The following is a 24,777-nucleotide window of genomic DNA, read 5'->3' as shown; positions in this document are numbered from 1 at the left end:
CGATGCGCCTTCGGGCGCGTGGAACTAGTCGAGTAGACCTTTTTTCCAATTTCCTTGCCGTTCCTCCGTCGCCGTGGAACCATCGCTCCCCCCGTTGCTCCAGGAGTTGACAGTTATGAGATTATAATGAAACAACAGCGAGCTGGAGTCGGGCTCGGAGCGAAGCTGTCACTTTCGTTGTGCGCTGCGCGTTATGTGCGACTGTACGCGAGCCTCCTCCTCCATCGCGCTCGTCCTCTTTCATCCTGCCAGTTCGCGGAGGGTTCGACGGACGGCTCAACCAGCTCTCCTGCCTTTGCGTTTCTCCCGCCGACTCCTCGCTCCTCCTTTCCCTTCGCTCCTTGTGTTTTAGCGTTGCAAATCTTCCCTGATTCGTGTTTGCACATTTGGTGTGTGTGCGTGCACGCGTGTTCCTACGCGATAAGTGTGTCTGTGTGCATGTGTGTTCTCTCAGGTGGCTCAGAGAGCTGCACTTGACTGTATTTGTATCTTCTGAATGAATAATATCTTCGCATGCCAGGGAGTGTTGGGACTACACTACTCCCTTCCGTTCTTTTCTGCCTGTCTTGCTTTCCTATTCACTCTTTCACACTTCATTCCTTGGTTCTCCTCTCTCTGTGATTTTAGCTGCTAGTGAATTTCGGGATAATTCTCTTGTTTGTGGTGCACTGAGCCTAAAGTCCGCGTCCGTGCTTGTGTTGCCAGCATTTACAGTAGGCGCGCACACAAATTTACACACGCCACAGTAGATTTGGGGTCTGAGGCGAGTGAAGGGCTTGGCCGGTACAGCTTGGCACCCAAAGCAGCATCCGCTCAAGGTGCCCTTGAGCAAAGCCACCCCTGACAATTCCAGTGGCCAGCAGCAAAGATTGTGAACTCCCAGATGTGAATGTGTGTAACAGACTGAATGTGGAGCAGAGCTTGGCTGAAATATGTGGCTAACCAGGAAAATGAAGGTCAAACAAAGGCGTTTTGTTAGAGTCACGTTGCTCCATTGGTTTTTTTCGCATGAAATATGTTGACACTGTAAGAATGAACAGTAATAAAATGTTGAGTGGATTTGATTTTTCCGTGTATGCATCGTTTCAATCCTCAGTCCCACTGTGGTCCCCGTTTGGCCCAACTTGGTGTAATGTTGAGTTAAACTTCACACTTGTGTTGTGGGAAGACCTCCGTGTATCTGCTGTGGGATGTGGAAGTCTAAGTAGCTAAACAGGATAACGATACAGTAGTAACTACTGTTTAACAGCCACTTTAAAAAAGACCGATCATATACTTTGAGCTTGAGCGCATCTGCTCGTAAAAGCCAGATGTTTCAGACTCCACACTCGTTTGCGGGAGTTCAGACACTGCTGTAGTGTAGACACGTCACTGTCTGTTTGCCTTGTTACTGAACCGTGTGCTGCTGGATGTGGATCAGTGACAATTACTGCACGTAAGAATCAGATGAGAAAAGATCAACGCCCTGGAACACACGTGCACAGAAGCAAACGGCTTGTCAGGCTCGGTTCCTAGTATTTGAATTCCTAACTATGCAGCACTTTAGTTTTGTGGAGCTCTACATAGTTAAAGCAGCTGACAGAACTCTATCTGGCTGCAGTTTCCAGCCCAGCCGGTCTCAGAAGTAAAGTTCGAGCCGAGACCCAAAGCTCACTTCACAAACCGCAGTGACCTACATATGCTGTACATCCTGTCCAGCCGGGACGGAGAAACCTACCAGCTCATTACAATCCATTTGCTGCACTCTGCACTTCTCCATCCTGCCCACCACTTTTCATGGGCTAAAGAGATCAGGCCAGGCTTAGGAGTCAGAGGTTGACGCAGCCTCTCTCGCTCTGCGGTGCAGGAGCCAGATGGCAGCTTTCTCCACTGGATACTGTCACGGTGACTCGTGACCTCAACAGGTTTGTGACAAGATGCCATCGTAGTGGAAGGTATTTCATATTTATAACCTGTAGGCACGTTAGCACGTTAGCAAGGAGTCAGAAATCTACTGCTAAGACTCATTTTTTATTTAGATGGAATCTGTTTTATTGGCACTCAGCTCTCACTTACTGTAAAATGCCGGCTTACTTTGCATTTATATAGTGGTTCAGATCCTCAGCTCGGAACAGTCCAGTCTTACTGTACATCTGGGATAATAATGGGGTTGGGGTGACAGGGTGTCTCCTGGCGCAGTTTGATAAACACAGCAGCATTATGCTCGGAGGAATGCGTCGGCAGTAAATGGACGAGTCGTCATGAGCTGAGATCACATTCATAGTCCCCGGTGAGAGATGAGCACTTAGTCTGGGCCTGAACGTGATTACCACACCTTTCCATGTCACCTACACACTTACTGAGCGGATCAACGTGTGAAATGTGTCCATCTAAAGTAGTTAATAGTGCTACGTTATTATACCGGGACAAAACATCTGTGAAATCAGATCCAGGGATTTTAAATAATAATAAACCTGTTTCTAACTAATGAGTTGCTCAGCATACGGCACAAACGTCCCCCCACTGCTCCTCTATATTCTGTCAGATAGTCATACTACATGCATACATACATACTTATCACTCAGTTGTATTATGCAGGGTGAATATGCTTTTGCCTCACACGTTTCTCCTCCATAATGTATCACAGCAACACGTTCAAAGTCTCGGCTGCACAAAGTTTCTTTACTAACCAACTTTAGGCTCAATCTGAGTAGGTGTGTAATAAATGTGTGATAACTCCCATTATTAGAATTAAAGCTACCGAGCATCACTTTTCAGCGGATCCTCTGCAGGTAAAGTTGATTTTAGCAGATAAATGAATAGATGTAACAGAGCGGACGAGCGATGGCCATGGGCCCGAGCGTCCTCGCAGCTGCAGATGGCGGCTCATAAATGGCCTTTTAATGATTTTGTTTTTTGAAGTCACCGCGCAGCCCTCCACGAAGATGAGGAAAGATCATTAAGAGACTTTCATGCTATGTTTAGCATTGCATCATCAATAAATCATTAGCACATTAGCCTAGCGCATTAACATGGTTACGATGAACAAAGAGGAGCACTGCAGAGAGAGCAGATGATCAGTCCTCTGGGGTCTGTGTCAGCCCTCAACATCTCTGCAAATTCAGGTATTCAGTCACATGCGAAACAAATTAAACTCAACTCAAGAAGTACTTCACTTTAGGTTTTCGTACGTTCAACAGATTTCCTCGTTTCGTTTGCTGCTTTTGCTCTTGACTTATTTTTCTGTGCTTTGCATTGAAACTCAATCTCCAGTTCCCGATGTTGGTTTTACGTGTTTCACCAGGGTTTACGTCTGAGTGATGGACGTACACAAGTGGGCATCACAGGAGTCTGCTCTGCAGCACGTAGTCGCATCACTGCCGCACCGTTACATCGCCCCGCAGGAGCAATTGTTTGGAAAATCTGAATTTGGGCGACAGACGGCCTGTACTTTGATAAGAGAGAAGACTACATGCACACACGGACAGCCTCTATGGCTGCAGTCACCTCAACATTTAGGGGGAATGTGAATAAAATTGTGTTTTTATTTTACACAGACCAGGCGGAGGTCTTTGTGCATCACCTGTGGAGAACAAGGTTCTGCTTTTTATTCCCACACAAAACTCAACTTTCCGTGTTTGTGTATTTGAGAAGGAACCGGTTTCTAGCAGCAACCACAACACAAAGGGATAGCGGATGATTGCTGCTGCTAAACGATGTCAGAGGTCAGAGTGGATTGTGTCACGCTGTGGATTTGTAAAACAGTTGTCTGCATGCGTTTGAATATGATGTGAGCTAAAAGTACATTGAGAGCTTTGTGCGATTTGGTGTCTGTGGAAGTTAAGTGCGTCTGGTTGAACGTGCGGGATTAGAGCTTGTGTAAAAGGGCGGTTTAAACCATTATGTTGCTGACTGTGTGTTGCTTTTATTAACTGTGGCGCGAATGGCCAGACCTCTGGGGTAGAGCGGCTTTAAAAAGCAAACGGCCCAGAAACCAGGCGTGGGGCCAGCGCCTTTGTTCTGTGCACATACGATTTGTGTCATTTGACACGTGAACGCTGGGTTTGTCCAACGTTCCACTCTGGCCGTTCTTACTGTCACCCCGCTCTCCGGCAGGCGTGATTTTCGGTCGACTACGCATCAGACGGCCCTATTGTGCGGTCTGTTGACTACTTCAAAGGATTCACGCGTGTTTATTGTGGCTTGATCCTGACCCGAGGCTCTGCGCTTCTTAGTCACGCAACGTTTTGAGAAATCAACCTGCTCACATATTTTATTTGGGGGATTTTGGAGGAGGGCGAACCCAGAGGGGACGGAGGAGGAGGCCAAACAAAGGGATGTGACAACACAGTGTGAAATGGGATTTAAGCCCATGTGATTGTAGAGGGTGAACTAATGGGCTGAGGGAGGACACCACAGCAGAGTTGAGACTAGTAGATGCAGCTTTGGTTCAGCGTAAATCCAATTTGACTGTTTTCAGTTACATGCTAGTTGTAACGTGTCTGCCTTATTTTCGTTTTAGCCTGTTAGCCTGAACCATGCAGGAACTGAAACCACTCATCTTGGTCTTTAACTCAAGTCTTTTATAGGAAGTGCAGCGTGTAAGGCTTAGGGCCGGAGCCCTCTGATGACCCCCTGCATCCCAGTTTCCCAGCACGAGTGAGCCGACAGGTCTCCATCAGGTGGACTTTGCAAAGTCTTTCCATTTTATTTTATTAGGTCACTTTAATGACTTTTCCATCACAAACCACTAGCAGTATCTCAAAATCTATTTCCATCTTCGTTAAAGGGAAATGCCCTGCTCTGCCGTTTGACCCGTTCTCCTGCATACCCCTTGTCTCCAAGTCTGTTTTTAGCCTCAGCTATCGTACGCTACTTTGCAGACTATTTCCGTGTGGATTTCCAAGAAGCGGGCACGGGATGCCGTGACATTCAAGAAGCTTTGAGTACGCTATTAGTCAGGCTACCTGTCTCCAAGAGATAGCGCTGAACTCCCTCAACTCTTTGAAATGCCTGTATAGCAACACGGCATTCTAGCGCCACTGCCCTCACGCAGCACATTGATGTTTATGCATCCACAGGACCTGGCTGGTGATTCCAGATCAGCGTGTTCACTCTTAAAGGCTTTATGCACGCCAGGCCCCGAGCTCCCCTCCCTCTCTGAAGCACGGACACACAAAGGGGGAAATATTGGCACAAAGCCCACAGGAGCTCGCAGACGCATCTATGAGTTGTTATTTACAAAATGTTTTGTTTTCCCGTGGTGCTGAAGATGCCAAAATAACCTTCCATTTGTGTGCTTTGGAGCATGGACGGTATGAATGTTTTATTGTTCTCATGCACGCTAAATCAGAAGGGCAAGGAGAAAGGCTGATGCATTAGTCATGACTTCCTGGCTTATTGGAAAGTTGTGATCACCTTTATAGTCCGATCTGATGGACCTACAGCAGCTACAGCCCATATTTAACTTTGTGTTTTATACATATGAACCACAATATATTGTCTTACAGTAAGTGACTGACATCCCAGAGTCTCGTAGACGTGAGAGAATTGATTTAGTCCAATTAATTCTACAGCACCTGATTTGTCCTATTCTCAGTATCTGTAATTATTTAATTCCCAACTTTAAGTGGAAGCAGTAATGTTTCAGTAATATGAACAAATTTGCTTAGCTAATGATGTTGTCTGTTTTTGTTGGACATCGTAAATCCCAAGTGGGAAAAGACCAGATGGGTGTTTTTTTTAGCAGCAGGAGGGAAGATGATACACAAAGATACATGGGAGGGTAAATCAAGGTTAGCTCGCTCTCCTTTGTTCTGTGTTTAGGCGAAACACAAAATTCCACATTTTTACTGGTTGTGCCTTAAAGTCACATTCGGTAAGAAATCAGCTTCTTGTAGAAATATGATTTCAGCAGCTGTTTGTTATTGAGTGTCTAAGAACACTGGTACACTTGTTAGTTGGATTCAACAAATGCAACATCTGTAGCTCCAGAGAAACAGGTGAATTAGACCTCGTCTGACAGTAGCTGTCAGTTTAGAGTCTTAATTGGCTAAATGGCCGTTTAGCATGAATTGTTCCTGATCTTTCCGCCAAAATGACTTTTGCACACGGGGCCATGAGTGAGGAGTGCTGTGCTGATGCACGCTGCTCAAATTAGCTGGACCGTGGCCACAAGCAGAAGCCAAATGAAGATATTTCCTGGTGCATGTGGTTGTGTGTCAGCTTAATTGTCAGGATTTAATAGTTGCTTGGAGCAGAGATGCCTCGGAGGCTTGGAAACAGCTACGACTGTCAGACAAACAAGCAGTGATGTGATTTTTATTTTCCAGCCTGTTCCCAAATATTTTGTCGAGGTTTTCGAATATCGTCGTCCCCCGCAGGCGACTGTAGGGGATTCTCACAGGTAAAACTCTTTAGTACGTCTGCCGAGGAATTCAAAGTGACAACAGTGGAGTCCAGGAGACCAACGTGTGCGTCAGCAGCGAAGAGGCCAATGCTGCAATGGTTGGATGGAAAGAGGAGCAAAAGAACGTCTTCCTGCAAAGACTCAGTGTCACAGCAAGTTGTGTTGTTGTTGTTTATTTATTCTCTTTGTAAATGAGGTATAACATGTTAATTAGTGAGCTTTGAGAGGTACCAGGCGAGCCGTTTCCTGCTGCTTCCAGTCTGTGCTAAGCTAATTGCCTGGTGGCACCAGCTTAACATTAAGTGAACTAAAATCTACATCAGCCCTCCAGCTTTCCCAGAAGATCAACATCACAGGAGCTGATCGTTATCGATCCGTGGAGCGCGCTTTAGCCGGGATGTTGCTCACGTGCATCCGTCTGCATGTTCACTGGATTATAATTAACATGAGCCTGTGAGGGCGCGTGGACGCCGGCGCTTGCACTCAGCAGATTATCCGGGTTTTTCCTGGATCCATGTGCGATTTGAATGACAATGGGAGCTCAGCATCGCTTACAGTAGCTCTGAGTTTCTGGCTCTATAGGGACGATGTAGAGGCTGGCGTTGAGCCCCAGATGATGAGGTGACGTCTTAACTCCATTTATCTGATCTCATTGAAGACTTTTCTGATGATTTTTGTGGGATCGTTCTTCCTCTGTTCCGACACAATGCCACTCCTCCCTCTGGCTGTTCATTTATTACCGTGTGTGTGTGTGGGGGGGGTGCGCGTATGCGCGTGTGTGCGTGTGTGTGTGAGGTCAATGGGGAGTGAGGCTCCTCATAATCCGGTAATCAACCCAGCTGCCACCGACCCAACCCCCAACGCTCCACACCTCTTTTCCCTTCCCTTCTTTTCGCATTCTCTCATTCTCCTACTATTCATGCCTGTTTTTCATCCTTCTTTTTTCCCGTCTCAATGATTCTGTTTTCATATTTTTTCTTAACATTCTATTTCTGTGCTCTTTCCTGGCTGCCATAGAAAAAGTGAGCCAGCGTCAATACTGAATCAATTATTTACAGTAATGCCTCAATATTAACGCACTGATTTCACTGTGACCACGTCAGGTTAGTGGCCTGAGGATCATCACTTTGCTATAATAAACTCCTCATTCATCCTCACTCACGTCTCCTTCTCACAGTTTTTTCCTGTATTACCAGGCCTCTCTCACCCCTCACCCTCCATCCTGCTTCTCCTCTGGCTCAGTCTTTGTGTGAACCGCTTGCTCCTTTTGCATCAGGCCCCCTCGTGTATTGCATTCTCTCTACCCGCCTTATCTTGCACCCGGTCCCACCTTCACAATGCCTCAGTGTCGCAGCAGAAAATTGCCTCCTCATGCTGGTCTGGATCGTGGTTTTTCTATTTCTTACAGCGTTTTAGCCACGTTCTCCACCAAATGGCTTCACAAAGCACAACACAATTGATCCCCCCTGTGCTGTGTTGAATTAATAACTAGCTCTAAATGTGAGGAATTACAGTAGTGCGAGATAAGATGTTTCCTCAGAGGGAGCATTGCTTATATCCTTCTATCCATTTCTGTTTCGCCACAGAGCTTAAAACCCTCCTCCAAATACTGCAAACGTACCAAATGTACATAAAGTATCACTATGGTGTCTTTCTCCAGCCCTCCTCTGAACACACACTTACCCACCACGCCTCCCCCCCCTCCTTCTCCTGCAGATGGCGTCCACAGCATCTCGGCCCAGTGCGTCCTCCGCGTCCTCATCATCACCGAGGACATGCTGGGCAGCAGCGTCACCGTCCGTCTGCAGAACATGTCCCAGGAGCACTTCCTGTCGCCGCTGCTCAGCAACTTCCTGGAGGGCGTCTCGGCAGTGCTCTCTGTGCCCGTCGAGGACGTCTTCATCTTCAACATCCAGCCGGACTTGGACGCGGCACCGGGAGGGATCCTGAACGTCAGCTTCTCCGCCGCTTTGCCCGGTGGACACTTCTTCCCCTCCGAGGCCCTGGAGGAGCAGCTGTACCTGAACCGCTTGCGGCTGACGTCGCTGACGCAGATGGAGGTAGGTTTTAAAAAGCCAAGGGGAGTCTCAGGTTTAACTAGTCTTTAGCCGTGTCATGGTTGTTTGATGTAAACAGACACATCCACGCATTAGCACCACAGCCTCGGACTGTATCTACAAATAGAACAAGGTTACTGTAAAGGTGAATTGAAAAAGAAAGATTCATGAAGGTGGAACAGCAGTGACCAATGATACATGGTTTAAGGTGAGCGTGTGTGACTGTATCTCACTGCGACAGACGACACAATCTGGTGAAAATGCCTGACCCTGTGGCCTCGCATGAGCAAACAGATAAAACTGAGGCAACCTTGCATGGACCCTTTAATACATTGTGAGCGGGTGGATGTTGTTTCCGCGGTGACGCCGCCTCCTCCGTCGCTCCAGGTCCTCCCCTTCGACGATAACGTGTGCCTGCGCGAGCCCTGTCAGAACTACATGAAGTGCATCTCGGTGCTGCGCTTCAACAGCTCCGCCCCCTTCATCTCCTCGCCCTCCATCTTGTTCCGGCCCATCCACCCCATCGCGGGCCTGCGCTGCCGCTGCCCGCTGGGCTTCACGGGCGACTACTGCGAGACCGAGATCAACTTGTGCTACTCCAACCCCTGCTTGAACGGAGGCGTGTGCGCCCGCAGAGAGGGGGGCTACACCTGCATCTGCCGTGAAGACTACACTGGTGAGTAGTGACACTGAGAAAGCGTCAGGAGAGTCCGATTAGGTTGTGAGAACCTGCCAGAAGACGTCAGGACAGATAAATTGTTTGCTGTTTAGACATTCAGTGTAATTGCGATCATGCTGAGAAAATATAAGCTTAAAAAACAACTGAACAATGTGGGATCAATGTTTTTACTGGAGCTCAATTTTTAGTGTTTTTCATTTAATTTGACCAAATCAAACATCTATTCTATAGTTTTAGATTCATCCCAGCAGGCATTTTAATGTTGAATCAACATCATGATTATGGTTGAATGACCACTGGATTAGGTGTTGATTTAGGAAAAGTGAATCAACATTGATTCAGTGGCTTGCTGTTAACATTGCATAGCAATAAACGTTTCAACATTAAAGTACATCAATGTGACAACAATAGTCGACATTTCAACCGTATTTTAACATTGAAGGTCGATTGTGTGCTGCTGAGAAGTTAATTTCCAATAAAAAACGAAACGTATTTACTGTATGCTGCCTTATATAGATATATATTACGAGAGTCTGAGCTTCAGCTCACGTGTCTCTTTTCACTTTGTATTTGAATCCCAAAGGACCTGCATCACGGCCTTCTATTCCTGGCTAGAAATCCTCCTTCTTTAAGACTTTCTTATTACTTTAATACTTTCAGTTTGAGCTGCGTCTCAGCTGGGAAATAAACCCCTATTTTCACACAGTGCATGTAAAAACAACAGCTGCTCTTTATTATCTCATTGTTTGCCAATGTAAAGCTTTACATCCAGGAGGCTATTGTGGATTGATGCAGTTTAAGAAAAACGCACAATACAGTGTTTGATATATCTGAATGTACTTGACTCAAGCATTATAGGGTTTAATTACGTTTAGATGTTGCCTGACAAACAAAAAGTAAGCAGTAACCTCTGTACCGGTGATTTATTGGACAGGATGGGGTGCTGTATGTTAATGTGCTTGTTGTGCAGCCTAACTGTGCCTTTGCGCTGGTAAACTGAAAGTGACTGAGCCCCTTTGTTCGTGTCCCACATTGACTTCCTTTTTGATCTGCACTGTTTTCATTCATGTTGAGCTGAACAACATGAAAACGCACTCTCTGCCTCCTGGGGGATCTTCCTCCTCCTCTCTCTACTGTACACACACACACACACACACACACACACACACACACACACACACACACACACACACACACACACACACACACACATCTACTGTACTGCTGCCACCACAAACCCCTTACTCTTTTTTACTCTCGTCAAGCTAATTTGTCCGCCCTCAGACACACAGACACAGCCTCACACTTCTTGTTACCTTTCCCAGCACACAAGGCTCACTTCTCCCTCTCTCCTGCTACTTCTTACAGCCACATTGCTTCAATCCTGAGCCACTGAGTTGATGTAGGAGAGGATAGATCCCCCGAATGCCAGTGTGAGTGCGTCTGTGTCTGGAGGATATTTCACATATCCTTTTATTTCAAATCAAAAGCGAGCTGAGGGAGTGAAGCAACACTTTCCTTTCATGAGAGAGACAGAGTGGTTTCCAAACTCCCACCAAGGCAGACAGAAAAGGAGATAAAGATGGGGTGGGAGGAAAAAGAGCAAGGGGAGGAATTGAAGAAGAAAGACAGAATAAGTGGGAAAGAGAATGAAGAGAGTACGATGGAAGAAAAAGGAGGGAGTCACAAAGTCTGATAATAATAGAAAGATGAAGTAAGAAGGAAAAATAGGAATGTGAGGAGGAAATAAAATCAAAAGGAGCAGGAATAAAGCTCATCATAGAGAATTTGCCTCATCCTTTTGGCTTTTAGGCGAAAAGGCTGCTGGAGTTTATCTGTGCGAGCCTGTTAGATGTTGTATTCTGCTGTGCACATGTCATAATTTCCACTGTTCCCACTGTTTGATAGTGAGCTTATTGGATCCATCTCGTGCAGCGTGACATGCAGTGAACCTACAAGATTGCTGTTATCAACGGATGCGTAGGGGCCTTAGGGTCAAATACACAAAGGGCAAGAGGAGAATAATAGATAATTGTTGGCTAAAAGGAAAGCGGCAGAAAAAGATTGGAAGGCAGGAGAGGGAGGAGAGAGAAACCGGCACGGAAGGGTGGGAATGTCAGCGCGAGAGACGGGAGAGGCAAATGGATTCGGAGAGATTGATAGGGAAGGAAAGCTGCAGGGGAGCAGCGACAGAGACGGATGGAGGATGAGAGGTGAGCGTACGGAGACGGAAGTCAGATGGTTCTGCGTGATTTGGGCTGCGCTCTTCCCGCGTAGGCGTCGGGTGTTGCCGTGTCTTGTCAGCGCCCCGGGGCTACAGGGAGGAAACGGGATCGGAATAAAGAGGGTCCAATTGATTCTGCAACACAGGCAGAGAAATCTCCCCAAGCCAAGTTCGCTGCTGCTCCTGATTCATTGTTTTCAAATTCTCCATCCGAACCTGCCTCCCTTCAACCCCTCATACGCGCTTTGCGCCTTTGAATCGCTTTTCCCTGAAACCATATGGTAGGTTTTCAACTGAGAGCAGAAACTTTATCTTTATTCCAGGAGAAATATTTTAAAAAATGTAAACAGTAGCTTCCAGGAACCCGATTGTAAAACTACAGACGTTTCCTCAAGTTAAGCCTTATTCAGACAGGATTAACATTACAGGGAAACGTAGGGGATAAACTAGTTCTTTTCTCTGTGTTAATTTACTTCATTGTTCCAACTATATGGTCTGTTGTAGACGTGGATTCGGCAGAACAAAGCCAGAACAGAAAGCCAAATCCTCCCCAGGGAGCGGCTGAGGGGAAGGAAAGATACTGAAGTCATGTGTCAGTCACATTATAGCTCATACACCAGTATCATGACTCACATTTCCTGGAGGTATTGTTACAGTATCATTTTAAATGTCACAGGAAGAAGACATCACAACCAAGCGATGAACTTCATTTTCTCCTTCGTCACGTTCATCTGTAAATGCGCCTGTTTGCTGATGTCATGCTTTCGTCCATGAGATTAGCCAAAATATTTTTCACCTAACCCATTTTAAACCAAAACATTTCCATTTATTAATCTCTGTGGAGGCGGTGACTACTGACCCACTTCTGTGCTCCAGGCTGGATTAGAGTCACTGACCAGTGAAGGTAATATTAAAATAATCACACTTTGCTGAAAATCATCAGTTGTGCCCATGGAAAATGCTCACAGTTCAACTCTCTGTAAACACTATTCAGAAACTTCACCTCCCCCCACAGTCTGAGACACACGCAGGTAAAGTCAATAGAACTGTGTGTAAACCACACAGACAGCCCCCGGGTGAGTGAGGCTTGACATCTGCTGGAGAGGTCTGCCGCTGCTTTCTACCCTAAAGATGGTAAATCCTGCCGTGTAAAGAGGTTAACACTGCTGTTATAGAGCCAGCCCCACAGACATGGTGCTGAGAAAACCATGGGAAACTGCCGCAGCAGGCGTCAGTAGACTATAGCGAACACTCAGCACTGGTCCAGGAAGTTATCAGGTACATGAACCATAGAGAAAACATCCTGGGACCCTGAAAAGAAACTGCTCATTTCTATGCACAAATAACAACATTGTTGCTTTTGTCAAAGAATTTAGTTTTGATCATTTCTTATGTCCAGACATTGGTCTCCAAAAGCAGAATTAGGTTAGAATGCATTTCAACCCAGTGATGTTCTCTTCCAAATCGGTCCTCTGAAATAAATCTATAATCTGCATTAAGGCAATTAGCTGCATTCCCTGTGAAATCCAGCTGTACTGCAAACAGTAAAATGTGCTTTCAGGCTGATGTTCCCATTAACACACTTTATACCATTAGATTGTGCTAAACTATGCTTTAATCTGGGGGCTGTACATTTTTTTATGCATAATTAGATTCTCCCCCTGTAGATAACAGACCCCTTTATTTCTAGGGCACCTCACTTCAGAGTAAATCTGCAGCGGGGAAGTTGTAGTACGACCTCCTGCTGGCACAGCAGACAGCCCCTGCTCTGCTTTACTCACAAAGAATTTCATAGCTCTACCCTCTAGTGCTTATTTTACTGAAAACGTGCTAGGCTGGCATCACTGACTGAGTGTGCAACAGCCACTAAGCCTGAAATCAAGCTCCGTGCTATGAGGCAAACAGCATGGGACACCGTGGAGGGTACGTCTCAGAGCTGAGACTAAATCCGTTTGTGAGAAGATGCAATAGGAAATGATAGGAAGAAATTAAATCTCTTAGTCACGGAGAGGTGATGTGTGTTTTACACCAAGGGAAGCTGAGAAACAGAAGAAGTGTGGTAGGCGGGGACGCAATTCGTTTCGGATGTGATGAAGCAGATATGCATGGGGGACTGGGAAATTTAATCCACCAGATAGCAAGAGTAAACAGATCACACACAGAGCAAACCCTCTGAAAGCGTATGAGTCCGTGTGTATGGTTGGCTCAGAATCATCACCTTACACATCAGGCTTAATGGCAGGACCTGTTTGTGGGAAGAGAAATGCTGAGGCCATTATGGCTCCGCAAAGCAGCAGAGAGGAAACAATAAAGTACATGAACTACGATTTGATGCCAGAACTGAAATCTGACCTGTCGATCTTCCAATTTGCAGGTTTGTCTCCCAGTGGAACTGGCCCCAGGAGTCCTTGATAAAGTGCAGAGAATGCTCCGCTTGTTTAACATATGTCCAGTGGCAGAGCTAATTATTAATCTGGCCCAATTATGTACTTGGCAACTTACAAGTCCCCAATGAAATCAAGAAAATGTGTTTTAAAGCTTAAAGACGAAAAATAGGGAAATTGCTGTGACACACACACATTAATATTACACTTAAAAGCGAAGATGAGCCTCTGGGGGATGAGATGGTGTCAGTTTTGAGTAAGAAAAAAAAAGATGCAGCGACATTTGCAAAAAGGAATGAAGGTCATGAGAGTTTGAGGATGAGGAGCCGGGGTGAAATGATGAGGAGAGGAAAAGGGTGGAAGATAACACCAGGCTGGATGGGTGAGGGTGGAGGGGAGACAGCGACAGAGGGGGAGAGAAAATAGCATGGGCCGAAGTCTGAGTGAGGTCATTAATAGAATGAATAAATGCGCTTGTGTGTCTAGGAATGAGACCAAATTAACTGGGGAAACAGTGACAGAGAATAAAGTGTGTGTAAGTAAGACTAAATGACTTTGGGGAAATTAAAAGATAGTGAAGTGTTGGTGGTGGATGTGTGTGAGACCGAGGGGGGCTAGCAAGCAGGACGACGAATAAATTACTCTGTGGAGAGTGGGAGATAAAAGATAAATGGAGCAATCAGCTGGAGCTCTGAGACCGTTTAGTTTCCAGGATGAGGCTTGGATAGAGCAGAGAAAAACAAGGGTAGAGACCTGAAGTCGGCAGTTTATGAATAAAATATACAATGTGTAAATGTGCATATTATATGGAACTGTAGGTGATATGATTAGTTGGCTTGAGAGGTAAATAAAAGCAGTGTGAGAGGAGAGGAAAAACAAGTTCATGGTTTTAAGTAATCAGAATAACTTGGAAAAGTAAAACAAACAAGTACGAGGATTGTGAAGGAGGAAACGGGCAAAAGAGCAAAGCGAGCAAAAAGGTCTTTGAGGTAGAAAGAAAAGCAACCAGTGAATGGCAGCAGCTAAAAATAATAGGAAACATGGAGGAAGAATATGAGTGTAGTGTAAAAAAGTTAAGGTCAATATAGATAAAAGCTCTAAAACTATATATCTCCTGAATTAAATGTAAAATGAGTTGATGACAGAGGAGCAAAACATTTGTACAGGAAGAAATGGCAACATCACTGAATCCGATTTCTGAGTCATATTCCTTCCCAAAACTTAAAATCACAAGCCGCCCTGAAGGCACCAACTACTTGTAGGGCTGCACAGAAGGAGCGAGAGATGCGAGACAAGAGGAAGAAGAGGGAGCGTAGCGTCCCCCGGGGATGTACCATGTGTTGCGTTGGAGGAGTGGGGGCAACGAGGTGGGGAGGAGCAAACTAAGATGCCGGGGGAGACTGGAGAACACTGGCTTTGATGAATAAAACATCTGCATGAATGAAGGAGGGGTGAATGCATTAAGCCGGGAGGAGAGAAAGAAATGGAGAGGAGTGATGGAGGAGGAAGGAAGCGCCAAGTGTGGGGCGTTTTATACATGATGATGGAGGGAGGATGGAAATAGGAGGAAGGAACGAGGAGAGGAAACGAGGAGAAGTGAGCCAGGCTGAGATGGTGTAGATTAAACGACGGCGTCTCAAATAAAGGCGCTTGGTGCGTTCAGGGTCCGTAGCAAGCGCTTAATGAGCACGTGTGCACTCGTCTTTGTTTGACCGCGCGCGTGTGCGCCGGCTCATTAAAAAGCAGCCGCGTGTGCACGTGCAGCCGCTTGTTTAGCACGGTAATTGTTGGACCGGCGTGTCCGCGTGTCGGAGTCTGGGCGGCGAGCGGCGCCGGTTTCCTGTCGCCTCCGCGCCACCTGGACGGGAGGCGGGATGAAAAGACGACGGTTGAGTCGGTGACGGAGCGATAACGTTTGCTTCACTTCCTCTAATTATTGTCGGACTGTGTGTGCGTGTTGTTTTTTTTTTGTTTGAACTTTAACTTCCTGCACGTGCACGCATAGGCGTGTCATCTGTCAACCTGCTCATCATGCGTGCGCATAATAAAATTGTGTTTGTAGTGTGTGTGTGTGTGTGTGTGTGTGTGTGTCACCACACGCATAATTCATGAGCATTAATGTCTATTTATTTATTTTAATATTAATGAGAATGTCTGCACGGTCGAGTGGGTGCAAGAGACAAAAGGCAGGCGATCTGTGCATTGTGTGTGTGCGTGTTATTTAATTGGGTCCCTGTGCACTTACACAGCAGTATATGTTTAATGTGAGAGGGCAGCGAGGATGAGAGGAAACTGAACAAGGACGGACAGATGTGATCATTCAGATGTCCTTGGGCGACTGTTAGCCGAGCTCAGTGAGTGAGCGAGTGAGCGGGTGAGTGAGTGAGTGAGCGGGTGAGTGTGTGTCTGTTGAGCTGGGAGATGTCAGCTGCCCATTGTCTTGAAGTGTGAGCTGGCGAGCAGGACGGACAAACGAATAAACTGAGTGGAGATAATGAGATTCAGGAAGTAGTGGGGGGGTCTGAGTCACACGTGTGCGCTGCTGGACATATCGGAGGTTGACTGCTTTTACAGTAGTCGTGGCAGCTTTTGCTCCTCACGTGGAGGAGGTTGAAGCAAAGGATGAGCGACTTTCCACTCGTTCCATTGTGGTTTTTGAATTTGGGTCTTACATTAGGGCCAACAGAGGATCTGTGTGAGTATGGTTTTCCACACACGCGGGGTCTCTTTATTATTCTCACCTGGAGCGTTTGAGCGGTACAGTACGACTGGGTTGAACAGGTCGGGAGAATGCATGACGATGGACCCCATGGGATCAGACCACGAGGGTCCAGCCCTTTTTGCTTCTAATTTACATGGTCCAGGATCATCCGTTCGATCTTGAAGCTGCTCGGCGACACGCAGGACTGGCGGTTTAATGGTTCGGGTCAGACTCGGGTCGAATTCGGGGTCAGACGCTGAATGTGCTGCTCAAGGTTGAGCAACGGGCCCGTGAGCGTATTCTCGGCACCGCCTGAGCCGGCGCGTGCTCGTGGGGCCGTCAGCGGGTTTTTAAGTGGGTCCTGGAGGAGCCGCGTGTCCCGGGGCCGGCTGCAGCTGCTTTCTGGTTGCGCCGAGGCCACCGGGTGTTTGCGTCCGTGTGCGCCGCATATCACACGATGCGCGTCTGGCCGCGCTCAAGGAAAAGGTGAAAACCAAAATCTCGTCCACCCACGCGCGTCTTTTATGAGGCGCTGCGTGGGCGTTTCTGCTTCCCCAGACGCCCCGGACCGGCGCCTGTTTGACTGGTGGCCAAATCCGCCTTTATTCTGGTCTCTAGGTTTGTTTGTGTTGGCTTTTCGTCTCCCACGCACTTATAAAAAAAGTCCGAGTCCCTCTTTCTCCTGCAAGCGTACCGTTGAAAGCACCGTATCGCACTGTACGTTATGTGTTATTCATTGGGAGGACGATAAAGGTTGGTCCTCGGCAGGTTAACGGTGGCCTCGACCCCGGCTCCCCGGGAATCGGCGCCCAGCTGCTTCCTCTGTCTAATCAAGAACTCATTTACATCCCAAGCGTCGGGCAAATCCAGTTCACAGCTTGACAGAAACGCAGACCTGTCCTGCAGAACGCCTGATAAGCTGTTGACGGGGAGGAAACTCCGGCTTCACACGTTGGGGGGAGCAGGGATTTCAAGAACCTCGTGTGAAGTGGCCTCCATCCGAAACCAACAGAAGGCTCTCAAGTGATACAGCTCAACCTTTCAAAGCGTAATAAAGGTCCTCGAGCAGCAGTGGCTGAGAAGAGCTGATTGCGTTCTGTACACAGTACATGTATTATTTATGCTATTAGTTCCTATGAGCGTCAACTTCCTGGACGTTTCTTATGTTTCGCTTCCACAGGCGACCGCTGCGAGTTCGACCGGCGCCAGGGCCGCTGCGTTCCCGGCGTGTGCCGGAACGGCGGCACCTGCCGCGAGCTCTCCGGTGGCGGCTTCCGCTGCGAGTGTCCGGCCGGCGGCTACGAGCGCCCGTACTGCACCGTCACCGCCCGCTCCTTCCCGCCCAAGTCCTTCGCCATGTTCCGGGGCCTCCGGCAGAGATTCCACCTCTCCATCTCATTAACGTGAGTAGAGCGATTTCTGAGCGCTTGGAAAGCTCGATATTCCTAAATGCACTTTCCATCTCCAAGTCTCCACGTATTGATATTTTTGTTTAGTTTTTGTTGCATCTCTTCTCTCCTTCCCCTCGTACAGCAGACGTCCCTCCTCATCCAGCCCCACTCAGGCATAGATCCATAGCCGCTCCTCTTTATGCCCTGATTATATTCTCTCTCTTTGCTTTAATCTATTTACTTCATCTCCGTCTCAGAAATCGATCCCGTTAGACATGACTCCCCTCTCAGCTTCGTTCCACCTCTCTCTCCAATCAAAAGTGAGGTTTCTCCTTTCACTCGCCTTTCAGCAGGTCTCTGTAACATCTCATTTCCTTCTCTCTGCTCATGTTTCACCTTGTTCCTCTTGTTTTGTTCTATTTTATAGAAGGGATGTATTTGTGTTGCCTGTTTCAACTTAAACCTTGGCTCCAACTCTCCCTCTAGTTTTTTACGGTGTCCTTTGTCTTGCTCACTCTTCTCTTGGGATACAGAGCGGTTGTTCATTGGACATCTGAAGTGGTCCTTGAGCCTGATCATGGAGTCTTATGGAATGGTTGCCATGGGTGATGTCAACTTACTGCATGATGGTTGCTAAGGTTACATTACCCTTGGGATATCAGATCTTGCGGTCATGGCCTTTTGGCCAAATGGACTTATTAATAAGTAAATGCGCCATGTGTCCTGTTGGTCTGTGACGCCCAGTTGTGTAGAGGCGATTGTATTTACCGTAAGTCATGGAATGAACTCTAATCTGTGTAGCTTCCACTGGGATTTGTTTGTTGAAGAGAAAGTCTCTCTGTGTTTAGAAGGGATGGACATTTTGTGCAAACTGAGTGAGTCCTTGTTGTTTTCAAGCCATTTCAAGGCAGAACTGTTGTTGGTCTCTTCTTTCACCTGCTCCACATGATATCTCATATCAGCCGTCATCTTTAAGATCGACTGGAGTGATATAGTTTTGTGTTTAGGTTTAAGACCAGGTACTGTATATGTGAGTATGAATACAGAGTAGACATAATGTTTTGTTTTTGATCAAGCTGTGCAAACAAGGTAGCCTTGACCTCAGCAGGTCTCCTTGACATTGCTATGGAAACTATTCATTCCACTCTGATTACAAACATAGTAAAACACTGCTTCTAACAGCAGTCTGAGCAGCTTTAAGGAATGTAAGTGTGGAGAACTATAGTGTTTGAATGTCATTTGTATTCTATATTATCTGTCTTTTAATGAATGAAATCTGAGTTTCTGCAATTACATTTTAAACAACCCAAAGGCTCAGAATCTGAGTATTTAATACAATATTGCCATTCCAGTGTAAAACAATATGGTGTAATACTCATATTTTGTAGTGTTTTCAATAAGAACCTTTCTAACGATATTGAATTTCTGTGCATTGTCTAGTTTTGCTACCATGGAGAGCAACGGACTCCTCCTCTATAACGGACGCTTCAATGAAAAACACGACTTCATCGCTTTGGAGATCCAGGAAGGACAAGTGGTCTTCAAATATTCCACAGGTGACCACTGACCGATACAGCATTAGTTCCGCTTCTCCCAGTGGCTGTGTTGTGTTTCTGATGCCAACATCCTCCCTGCAGGTGAGTCGTCCACTCAGGTGAGTCCCTTCCTGCCTGGCGGCGTGAGCGATGGAAACTGGCACACGGTTCACATCCACTACTACAACAAGGTGAGGCCACGTCTCCGATCAGCTCCTTTGCCCACTGTTATACGTCTGCGGATTAGTTTAACGTCGGGGTTCTGCGAGTGCATTTATTCACTCATATTGGCCACGTCGCCTTTAATTTTCTTCGTGTTCTTCCATCTTCCTCAGCCAGCTACACGCTATGTGAGTATGAGTGTGTCAGGGTGCACCTACACTTCCTCCTCCCCTTCTTTCTTTCTATTCCTGCTCCTCACCCGACAGTAAGCGAGGCGTGAGTGTGCGTCTGCTGTTACTCCCCGTGTACAGCGTCTGCTTCTTGTCGTACTAACTCAATTCTCCCCTTTCCCCTCTAACAAGCTCCACAGTAGCCCCGTAGATCCTGGCGCCGCCCGATCCCGCTGCCCGGTGCATGTTTTCTGGCCTCGCAGCGCCTTCCTGCTCCGTCTCCTCAGACTCCGCTCAACCTTGTGTGCTTGTGTTTCCAGCCCAAGCGCAGCATGAGCGGCGAGGCCCAGGGTCCGTCGGATGAAAAGATCGCCGTGGTGAGCGTGGACGACTGCGACACGGCCTTGTCGCTGCGCTTCGGGCTGCAGCTCGGGAATTATAGCTGCGCCGCGCAGGGCAAGCAGACCAGCAGCAAGAAGTGAGTGGGTCGTGCTCTTTTTTTATTTTTACATGTGTTTGTTGAAGTGGATATAGCTCATTTCATCTGTTTAGATAAGGTAATGGTTTTAGGATTCCACCAGTGTCAGATTGGCTTAAAGCAGCTTAAAACATTGGCCGTTGTGCAGTGAAAAGCAGCTGTAACACACGATTTAATGCACATTTACGCAGCGTAATCTGTTCAAATGCTGCTAAACCTTTAGCGGTGACAGGCGCTGTTTTTCCGTGGGAGGGATTTTCGGGGGATGTCAGATCAGGGTGATGAGGTGACGGTGGGGGGGAATCCTCAGACGTCTAATGAGGCTCGGCTGCGCCGCGTCTTCGCGCTGCTTCACGTCTGTCTGTGTCTGTGTCTCCGTCTCGTTAACGCTCTTTCCCTTTCATCGCTCGTCTCGCGATCAAACCGTTGGAATGGGCGCCTCTGGACGTGCCGCTTCGCCTCAGAGCGTCTGTTCCGCTTAACCTTGCCGGAGTTCCGTCCACTAAACCTGAGCCGAAGATGTGGACGGCACGAAACGGCGGCCTGTCATGGTGTCGATGTGGGGCCTCGTCTGTTGAAGCTGTAATCACGGTGCCTGTGTTCTGTCAGGCTGAGAGGAGACGAGGCCGATCAAAGACTAAAGCATCAACGCCCTCCTTCTCCCGTTCTCCACTAGCGCCTCGCCCTCCTTCTACTCAGCCTCGCCGTCCTCTCCTGATCGCGCTCCTTGTTGATATTTGCCGTAACTTGCGCTTAATCTCTTGTTTGTCCGGCTCAGATGCCTCCTCTCGACGCGTCTCACACCCGCCGTGTGTGAGTGGAGGCGCTGTCAGGGCGACAACGTGACGGCTCCCGCGTCTTTGTCTCTCAGCTGTTATTTGCTGTCCCCGTCGCTCTCGTCAGACGCCTTTGTGCTCACTCTCTCTTGATAATTGCTGTAACTCACACTTAATCTCCTGTTTGTTCATCTGCTTCTTCGTCTGCCTCCACGTGTCCCCTTTGTCATTGCTGTATTTCCCTGTTTTTCATCTCTATCTCGTCCCCTAACAGTCGCTGCAGCCTTCTGTCTCCTTTCCTCTCCTGCCTGTCATCTATCTTTTACCTCTGCTCTTCTGTTATTTGCTGTAACTCCCATTTAATCTTCTATTTCTTCATATTTTATTCTGGCGTTTTCAATTTTACACCCAGGAACATCATTTCCTTTCTCCCTAAACCCCTCTATTATTCTCTGATTCCTGTTTCTTTGACATTTACCTTCCGTGACACATTTAATCTCTGGGTTTTTTTAATCCCTGCGCCTCTCTCATACCATCTTTTCATGTTTTCCCCTTTCTTGTACCCCTTCCTTCATCCCTTTCAGGATAATCCTCCTTCTCTTGCTACCTCCTTCCTCTCCTTCAGCATCTTATTTACTCTACTTGTTTCAGGTCTCTGGATCTGACTGGCCCCTTGTTTCTGGGTGGAGTTCCCAACGTACCAGACAACTTCCCGTTTGGCACCAGAGAGTTTATCGGTTGTATGAAGGAGCTGCACATTGACAGCAAGCCGCTGGACCTGGCTGGATTTATTGCTAATAATGGAACCATCCCAGGTTAGCACTACTTCAGTGATGACACACTTCTAATGTCTAACCACAGGCCATAGATACAATATGAACACAAATAAAGGCTATTAGAGTCTGTTGATTCTTCTAAACCTGAATCTTTGGATGCTTTATTGGTGTCTCCTCCTCTTCCCCCAGGCTGCAGCGCTAAGCTGCCCTTCTGTAAGTCCAACCCCTGTCAGAACGGAGGAACCTGCAGGGTGAGCTGGGAGACGTTCTCCTGTGATTGTCCCCTGGGGTACGGAGGCAAGGACTGCAGCCACGGTAAGAGGCTACGCGAGTTCATATTTATCTGAGGCCATCGGTTCAAGTGGTGACGCGCTTAAAAATCCTGAGCTTCTTTCGCCTTTGTGTGTTGGACCTAATTATACTAATGCCTCATTAATTCCAGAATAATTACAGATGTGAACACAGCTTTCAGCCTGAACACTGGTTTGTTATTCATGCATTGGTTAAATTACAGCTATAAGCAGCTTTAGAAGGGGGAAAATGTGTCAGTAGCACAGATTAAAACACGCAAAATAGCCTGCGTCGCGCCCACTCCACGCTCGGCCCTTATTTCGTGCTGACACAACACCGTTGTCGGCTGGAAGACGCTGGTATCGGAGCTAAAGCGAGGGTGTAAGTGGAATGTGTGTTCATGAATCGATAGGTGAAGGACTTTTGTCTGAGTGGAAACGGGAGAAATGGATTTGCTTCTTTAAATCCCAACATTAAGTGAGAACTGCGGCGCGGCTCGCTGAGGCTCACGGAATAAGTTACTGGGTTTAATACGAAGTAGCCTTTTCTGTCTCTGATTTATTGGACTTTGACGAACCCAGAGGAATCCCCCACGCACCCGTGGACGCCCTGCAGCCCAGCTGGAGCCCAGTTGACAGTTTTAATATTTACCGGTGTGTCAGGTTTTTTCGAGCGCAGGTGGTCGAGCCTGTGGGGAAATCATGTGGCCGGAGAGGCCTGCGGGGTGAAACGAGGCCGTTTTCTCGGCCTCCAAGAGGAATGCGCTCTGGTTGCAGGCTTATTTTGCGCTCGTGTTCTGCTCAGTGGGACACAACATCATCTGGCTCATCATGGTGGGAAAAACGCTCCGTGATGTGAAGCAGCGTGTCGTCTTTACGGCCTTTCAATCATTTTCTAGATGTGTAGTCGTTTCCCCCTCAAGCTGCTGAAATAATTCATGTTCAGACTCATTACTGAACATTAATAAACTCTGCTTCCCGTCACCCTCCCTCCACGCAGTCATGCCCCACCCCCACCGCTTCCTGGGTAACAGCGCCCTGTGGTGGGACCTGAAGAACGACGTGACCATCTCCACGCCGTGGTACTTGGGCCTGGTGTTCAGAACCAGAGCGCGGGACGGGCTTCTGCTGCAGGCCCAGGCCGGCCAGTACACCAGCCTGCTGTTTCAGGTAGGCGCCCCAAAACCTTCCCCTGCTTCTCTTTTGTACCGGAACAATTAGCGATTGTGCCTCAATGCTGCATAAATCCAATCACTGGGACTTAGTGTGAGGTGCTAAATGTGTGAGCAGCTTTTATGTGGATTATGGCTCATTTGCTTCTGTTTTAGGTTTTTTTGAGTCGCTATTTGCCTTAGAAGCTCAAATGGTTTTATTGTCTTCAAAATTATATATGGTTTAAATTTCCAATTCTGCTCTCAAAGAGAGCGTTGAGTCAGCAGCATGTTGGCAGGAGTGCAGACGAGACGCTGGATTTCACACTCCCACACACAAAGATATTAACCTCAGCGTCTCCTCGGCTGCTTGTTTCACGTCTCCACCGTTTTGAAGCGATGCTTGTTCTATATCTGTCTGCCTGTCGTCCTCAGGTCACAGGTGGTCAGCTGGTGTTCTCGGTGACCCGCGGCTCCACCAGACCGGTGCGCCTGAGGTTGGATCAGGTCCAGGTGGCGGACGGACGGTGGCACGACCTCCAGCTGGAGCTGCGCGACGTCCGCAGTGGCCGCGAGACGCGTTACGTGGCCACGCTGCGCCTCGACTTTGGACTCTATCAGGTAATAGATGAGGTGAAACCTCCAAGGCGACTCCAATCTGTCTGCAACAAGCACACAGTTTCCTCATATCTGCTCTGTTGAATAATGAGCCATTTTCCATTAACTGTTCATTTTGAGTGTTTTATAACCCACAGCAGAATTACAATCTTAAATACTCACGTTTAATAAATTAGATGTTTTCTTTCATCTCTTGATTATTGAGTTTCATTTAATTTAGCTGTTCTACAAATAATCAGTCGGACAATAATATTTAGCCTCATCAGATGGGAAGAACTAGATTTGTGAAGCTATGAATATGAATCAAGGTGAGGCTTTCTATTAATATCCAATAAGTCACTCATCTCCGTATTTGAGGCAGTACGTCACTCTGCTATGAGTCATGGTGAAGAAGAGCAACTGCAGCATCCATGTTATCAAAGAATGTGCAGTCTCGAATGAAAAGAGTTGCCAGAGAAAGACTGAGACACACTTTCCTAGTTTAGTCAAAATACAAAAGAAGTGCACACCCCCCTGATAAACGTATTTGAAGTGAGTGCAAACTCATAGGCTCTATTTCAAAGTCTGTTTAATTCTCAAAACCTTTTGCTTATATTATATTTCTTTGACTGTGAACAAACACTGGCCAAATGATGCTGAAATGTGAAATTATCAAACACTGAAGCTGCCAATTAAACTGCTACTAGCGTTGACATCCTTTGTCACGTGTACAGCTCCAGCCTGATCATATTGTATCGCGTTTCGCTCCTGGGAGATGATAAACTGGATTCATTGATTTTATTTTCCTGGTTGTTGTGAACTAAGCTACCTGTCAGCGTGGCTTCAATGCACTGACAGCGATATCAGCCAAGCACTGACCTTCTCGCCGGCTCTCGCATGTTACTATTGTTTCTTATTTAATAAAGTCAGTCTTGCTGTGGAGACATGGTTCTGGCTCCTTAGGTGTAAATAAAAAAAAATTGAAGAATCATGACTTCCACGGTGCGTTTAGAATAAA

General features: G+C 47.2%; 1 protein-coding gene across 4 annotated transcripts in view; it reads left to right on the top strand.

Moving 5' to 3' along the window:
- Positions 1–24,777, top strand: part of celsr3 (cadherin, EGF LAG seven-pass G-type receptor 3) — a 56,794-nt gene that overhangs the window by 7,544 nt on the left and 24,473 nt on the right. For 3 of the 4 annotated variants that reach the window (XR_003786482.3, XM_029157170.3, XM_029157168.3), the window contains exons 2-12: positions 8,105–8,448; positions 8,833–9,121; positions 17,614–17,836; positions 19,265–19,380; positions 19,462–19,550; positions 19,695–19,709; positions 20,012–20,169; positions 21,597–21,760; positions 21,911–22,036; positions 23,012–23,181; positions 23,598–23,783. Coding sequence is in view for 3 of the 4 variants with exons in the window: in XM_029157170.3 (XP_029013003.1) it covers positions 8,105–8,448; positions 8,833–9,121; positions 17,614–17,836; positions 19,265–19,380; positions 19,462–19,550; positions 19,695–19,709; positions 20,012–20,169; positions 21,597–21,760; positions 21,911–22,036; positions 23,012–23,181; positions 23,598–23,783 (1,880 nt within the window). In the remaining variant the exon portion in view is untranslated. The remainder of the gene's footprint in view (positions 1–8,104; positions 8,449–8,832; positions 9,122–17,613; positions 17,837–19,264; positions 19,381–19,461; positions 19,551–19,694; positions 19,710–20,011; positions 20,170–21,596; positions 21,761–21,910; positions 22,037–23,011; positions 23,182–23,597; positions 23,784–24,777) is intronic. The other variant, XM_029157169.3, reaches the window with a different exon arrangement.

This window comes from Betta splendens, chromosome 7 (assembly GCF_900634795.4).
Source record: "Betta splendens chromosome 7, fBetSpl5.4, whole genome shotgun sequence".
Lineage (NCBI taxonomy): Eukaryota > Metazoa > Chordata > Actinopteri > Anabantiformes > Osphronemidae > Betta > Betta splendens.
The sequence above is the reverse complement of the archived record's forward strand: the minus strand, read 5'-3'. Positions and strand labels throughout refer to the sequence as shown.